Source organism: Sparus aurata, chromosome 10 (assembly GCF_900880675.1).
Source record: "Sparus aurata chromosome 10, fSpaAur1.1, whole genome shotgun sequence".
NCBI classification, from domain to species: Eukaryota; Metazoa; Chordata; class Actinopteri; order Spariformes; family Sparidae; genus Sparus; species Sparus aurata.
The window spans coordinates 8,921,558-8,927,423 of record NC_044196.1 but is presented as its reverse complement, the minus strand read 5'-3'; the positions used below and the strand labels follow the sequence as shown (position 1 = coordinate 8,927,423).

At 39.3% G+C, this 5,866-nt stretch overlaps 1 protein-coding gene across 1 annotated transcript; it reads left to right on the top strand.

Annotated features, from left to right (window-relative positions):
- Window positions 1-1,729: 1,729 nt before the first annotated feature.
- LOC115589162 (uncharacterized) lies at window positions 1,730-5,210 on the top strand. The gene is made up of 6 exons (XM_030429899.1): window positions 1,730-1,739; window positions 2,865-3,113; window positions 3,214-3,324; window positions 3,776-4,099; window positions 4,572-4,907; window positions 4,995-5,210. Exons 2-6 carry the CDS (start codon window positions 2,969-2,971, stop codon window positions 5,084-5,086), a joined length of 1,008 nt encoding a protein of 335 aa, XP_030285759.1. The 5' UTR covers window positions 1,730-1,739; window positions 2,865-2,968; the 3' UTR covers window positions 5,087-5,210.
- Window positions 5,211-5,866: the final 656 nt, after the last annotated feature.

The window sequence follows — 5,866 nt, the reverse complement described above, 5'->3', positions numbered from 1 at the left end:
TCTTCTTCTTTCTACATTTATTATATATCATTGTTCTTTTTTTGATTAAAACTAACTATATTAACAGTGATTGCAGTCAGTATCAGTAGTGAATCCAGTGAGGTAAGTGTCCGGTTTCTTCCATTTAAATTGTTAATATAAGTAAGTTAAAGTGGTTTGACCTCACATAGGTAGGTCACTTATGCTTGCTAGTAGGCTTCATATTAGTTATATCTTGTATCTATTGCAAAACATAAGTAAGAAGTATCTGTCATTAAAATGATGATTAAACAGCTATAACTTAAGACATTGTGTAGGTTACACCTATTCTTAATCCTTACTTCTATGTTAATAAGAGTAACTTTAGCTTTAACTTTAGTTAAATATTAACTTAAGTATTTATCTTTTTTCTTCTTTTTTTTAATGAATGGTAGAACTGAAGCACTGATTATTGGTCCACATTATATTTCTAACACTGTCACCTGTCACCTTGGACCACTAACAAAAAACACAAAACAATCAGCTAGAAACCTCTGTGTTGTTTTTGATCACCATCTCAATCAACACATTAACGGTCTAGTTACAACTTGTTATTTACAAATCAAATAATTACTTAAATAATGACTCATCTACACCCTCATTTTCTCCTGTCTAGATTACTGTGAATCATTATCACTTGTTGGAACAACACAGCAGTTGTTCGTCTACAGTAAAAACAAATACAGCAGCCAGACTCCTCACTTAAACTCAGCACAGAAAACACATCACCCCAGTGCTGGCTGATTTTCACTGGCTACTAATCCATTACAGATCAGTGAACCAAATCCTTTTTACACCATCATGATTGAGCGTTTATGGTTCTTGATCCAGCACTGTGGAACAAACTCTAAATATCAGAGCAGCTGAGCTAGGGCCATAATTTTAAAAGCTTTTAAAAACACACCTGTACAGATAAGGATTTGCATGATGTATTTTCAAAGTGTTAGTCTTGCTCTCTGACATTTTGTCTTATCTCTGTGTTTTATATTTCTTGTTACGGCTCTTTGCACCGATATTGTTTAGGTATTTGGTTTTTTGGTAGCAACATAAGTATTTTTTTCTTACATCTTTTCGTTCACATGTCAGCTGGAGAAAAGTAAAACTTTTTATCAAATTGAATTGTAGATTAAAATATTGATTTCTATTTATGCTATATTTTGGCTAAAACTGAAAACGTTTGTCTCTGTCTTGTAAATCATAACTAACATTTAACAAAAAGCGTGTCTTCATCTGCACGAAAACTATGAAAACATGGTTTACTTTTTACCTGTTATTGCTTCATATCATTATCTGTCTTTTGATGCACCAGTATGAGTTCCAAGTTGGTCAGTGTATAGAAATGTCTTCATTATTTAGATATATTTCTATAACTTCCCACTGAATGCAGATTAGAGACCAGCTGACAATTCTGCAACTTGAAAAATAGTAGCCCTTAATACAGAAGATACATTTTAGTACTAACTTTGTTAGTAGTGATAGCAGCCTTATTTATGTATTGTGTGAAAGCTGCTCAGCCTGTTTCTTTAAATGCCAAAAGCTGTTGTAGTGGAAACACTAAAGTGAAACTAAAGTTGTGTTACATTGGCTGATGTTTAGGAGGATGAACATGACAACTGGCTGTAAACTGAATGTTTGAAAAGAGAAGCAGATTAAATAATATTTTAAATTGTAATTTTTACAGGAGATGAAGATGTTTGTGGTGTTTGTGATCCTTGTGCATGGTAAGATAAACTTCCTCCATCTGTAATCTACTTTCATCAGTCACATTCTTAAAGGTTATAATCATGTATTTAATAAAAAAAAAAACAACCCTTGCAGACAGCAGCATCACATGTTAATATAAATGTTAAGCTGCATTCAAAGTTTGAGAGGATTTTTAGCAGCATACAGATTGTGAACACCTGTCCAACCACAACACCTGAACATCATTTCTTGAAGACTAAAACGAAGCAGCCAAGATTGTTTTGAATGAAGCGTCTCCACATCAGCTCTGCCTTTTCCCTGAGTGTTAGCTGCTCCCATTGAAGATGTGATGGAGAGATTGGAAGAAAATGAACACACCCACTTCATCAGCATGTTGAATCAAATAATACAGTACATCTTAACAGTATCCCCTTTTACACAGATTACACAATTGTGCCACAACGAAGGCTTACTTCTTCATCCCGTTTTTTTTTACACTGAAGTGGCCCTGGTGTTGATTCACCTCTTTTACAACTCTGTTTCTACCTCTGCTGGAGGATCAGAACTGTCTCCCCATTTCGCTTCTTAACTTTTAGACAGACTGTGAGGCAGAACAAAGGTGCAATATTCCCACCTGGAAAAGGCAGTGTAAAATGAGAGAAACATGGCTGCGTCGATTTTGCTTTTGGGAGCTGTAGATGGGATTTTAAAGCAGCCACACAATCACAAACAATCCCTCAATGAAGGAAAGTCCTCCTTTTCAAACGACGGCCATTTTCTCTTGATGTCACAGTCCGGGTGGGAAATGTAAGCTTTGTCGCACAGATATGTTCTAGTTTGCAACTTATAAAAATGTAAGGAGTCTGACAAATCATTATTGATGAAAATCCAAAGGGACACCAGGCCATATTTAGACATAATGAACATAGTTTTCCACTTCCTAGCTAACAAGACTATTCGATAGTGTGAGGTGATATGATAGTAAAAGTGTCAATGACTTCTCAGATGTCAACACACATGTTGGACTGCTGCTGTAATTTAACCTCTCTACCTGTGTGACCTCACAGTTTCCCAGCATGCCTCAGCTGTGGAGCTGTATGAAGGGGAGGAGTTTGTCCTGCTGCCCTGTGAGTTTCACACTTTTGAATTGGACGGCCCCTCAGTGGTGTGGAGTCGCTTCGATCTCAATCCTTCAACTGTCCACAAGCGTCAGCAGGAAGGTGATGAACTTGGAGATCAAAACCAGATTTACAGCGCCCGAACATCCATGATGGCTGACGCTCTGGAAAGTGGAGACCTCAGCCTCAATCTGACAAAACTCTGCCTCTCTGACAGCGGCACCTACACCTGCACCGTCAGAGGAGCCTTAGGAGATGAGCAGAGAGTGACGGATATAGAGCTGCAGGTCAAAGGTCAGCCAAAATCCTTGAAACCAGCTGTAGAAACAGGTCTGAGGTCAGTACTGTAGATAAAGGTCAAAGGTCATGTTCATTATGTTTCTGTTTCCCACAGAACGATTCCCATCCTGGACCACAGCTCTCCTGGTTCTCCTTGTTCTCCTGGCTGTTGGTCTTATTGTTTTGGGGGGTCTTTTAGTGCATTTTCGGCAGTATTTCATGTCAGGTACGTCACTTCTACTACGCTTCCTAAAATGTTAATGGTTATCATCTTTAGTATTGTAACTCGACCTTGAGGCAGACTATTGACAGTTAGTTATGGGATTATAGAATGAGACGGTAAACGGTCTGGATTTTTATAGCGCTTTTCCAGTCTAACAACAGCTCAAAGGGCTGTACTACACATGCCACATTCACCCATTCATACACTGATGACGGAGGCTGCCATGCAAGGCGCCAACTTGCATGGCAAGTCAGGAGCAATTTGGGGTTCAGTATCTTGCTCAAGGACACTTGGACATACAACTAGGGGGAGCCGCGATTCGAACTGGTGATCTTCAGACCACTAGACGACCCGCTCTAACCACTGATCCACAGCCGCCCCGGTGAGCTCCTGTTACCATCACAGTTCCTGCTCCTGTTTTTACAGCTGATGTTGTGGTTTGTTGTCCTGTCAGTCTACCAGGTGGAAGTGAAGGAGGGGGTGGAGTCTGTCCAGCTGCCCTGCAAAACCATAATTCACCTGCCAAAGGACGTCAGAGCAGAGTGGACTGACAATGACAATGATATGGTCCACGTGTATCAGAATGGCCGTCTGTCTGAAGAGCAACATCGGGTTTACAGAGGCCGAACAGAGATGAAGAGAAACCAGCTGGAAACTAGAGACTTCAGTCTGACCCTGAAATACCCCACAGACAGAGACAGAGACTTTTACATCTGCACTGTCTACAGCAGGAAGGGTAAAATCCTGATGAAGAAACGAGTGGTGCTCAAGGTCAAAGGTGAGTACTGCAAAACTGTCATGTTGTCATGCTGTCTGTTGCAGTTTCCTTCTAAACATATTTGTCAGAAACTTTTAGTTCTTCATTCAAAACTAATTTGTAGGCTTTTATGTTAAAAAATCACCATCACCAATAATCAAAATTTGATTTGATTTGACTTCCCCCAAAGCCAAAATTGAATAAGATTAAGAGTGACCCTTGGACCCTGATAGACTTATTGCATAAAAACAAAAATTTAAATGTCACAAGATAAAACATTACTGTGAAGTATAACATGAACAAAAAAAGATTCTGATCATTTCCAACATTTATAAACCTGGTTTTAATTCTTATATTTCTGTCGTCTGTTACCTGCTAGTCTCATCTGGTTCTGTCATCATGTTTCTGTACAATATTGTAATAATTCAATAAAGTTATTAAAAACTGCTTCTGCTGTCTTTACAGCTGATGTTGTGGTTTGTTGTCCTCTCAGTCTGTCAGGTGGAGGTGGAGGAGGGGGTGGAGTCTGTCCTGCTGCCCTTCAAGACTACACCTGAACTGCCTGATGATACTAAAGTGAAGTGGAAACGCTATGTTCCCGAACCGGCAAAGACAGTCCACATGTATCACCACGGCTCTGACCAGCCTGAAGAACAGGACCAGGTTTACAGAGACCGGACAGAGATGAAGAAAGACCTGCTGAAGACTGGAGACCTCAGACTGACCCTGAAAAACCCCAAACACACAGACACAGGGACATACAGGTGCATTGTCTACAACCAGGATGGAGAAATCGTGAGATTGAAAACAGTGCAGCTTGAAGTCGAAGGTCAGTATGAAGATACAGGTCAGAGGTCAGTCTTTGTGTTTGTTTCTGGTTGTTTGTCTCTGTTCAACTGTCCTGTCTCCTCTGCAGAGAGAATTCAGATCAAAGATGAAACAATCAACATCAGGACCAGAAGCAGCTCAACTGATCCAACTCCTCTGATGGAGGATCAGTCTGTTTGATTGGTCTGTTTGTCACTCTGACTATTGATCTGATCTGACTTTGGATCAGAGAGACAATGAAGGTGAAGGAGCTGATGGACGATGGATAACAACATGACGCTGTAACAGCTTTAATACAGTCACTATTGGTTACTTTTAATATCTGTCTGTGATGTCATATGTTAATCAGCTTTGTGATTTGGACTGAAACATGGTGGTATTTTTTTCACTTTCAGTGTCCATGAAGAACTTGAAGTTTTGATCCTTCGAGGTCAGACAGATGTCTCACTCTGGAAGAGACACTTGACACTAATGTTTAGTTGTGACACTCACTATATTCCAGTTTTTACAAGTTGCTTCAACATTTTTTCTGAAGCACTCACACTGTTTTCCACCTTAATCGACCTTGTTTAGAACAACCGTCACTGACTCTGAACATTTAACTTATTCATCAAAAGCAAACCAGAATAATGTCTTTATCAATGTTGATGTCCAGAAAATTCACTTATGTATTTAGTTTCTCTTTGAGACTGTCCAGTAAAATCTCATCCACAGTTGGAGTAAGACGTCCTTAAAATCAAGCCAACATCTGTTTGAACAAACAGTCTCAAACAGATGTTGGCTTGAGGAATAACACCTGATGCTAGTAGACACAATGTCAGTCATTATCTGGTTATTTATCAGTCTGATGATTTGACAGTATAAGTGATAATGCAAATATTTAAAACGGAAAGCTGAGGAGCATCGTCACAGAAAATAAATCTAAAGCTGTGAGAATAATAGATTCAAAAGACATAACAC

Excerpts from the sequence above, each read along its gene's own strand:
- LOC115589162 (XM_030429899.1), top strand. The coding sequence starts at position 2,969 with ATGATGGCTGACGCTCTGGAAAGTGGAGACCTCAGCCTCAATCTGACA. Across the intron at positions 3,114-3,213 it reads TATAGAGCTGCAGGTCAAAG|AACGATTCCCATCCTGGACC; the intron begins GTCAGCCAAAAT and ends TGTTTCCCACAG. Across the intron at positions 4,908-4,994 it reads AGTGCAGCTTGAAGTCGAAG|AGAGAATTCAGATCAAAGAT; the intron begins GTCAGTATGAAG and ends TCTCCTCTGCAG.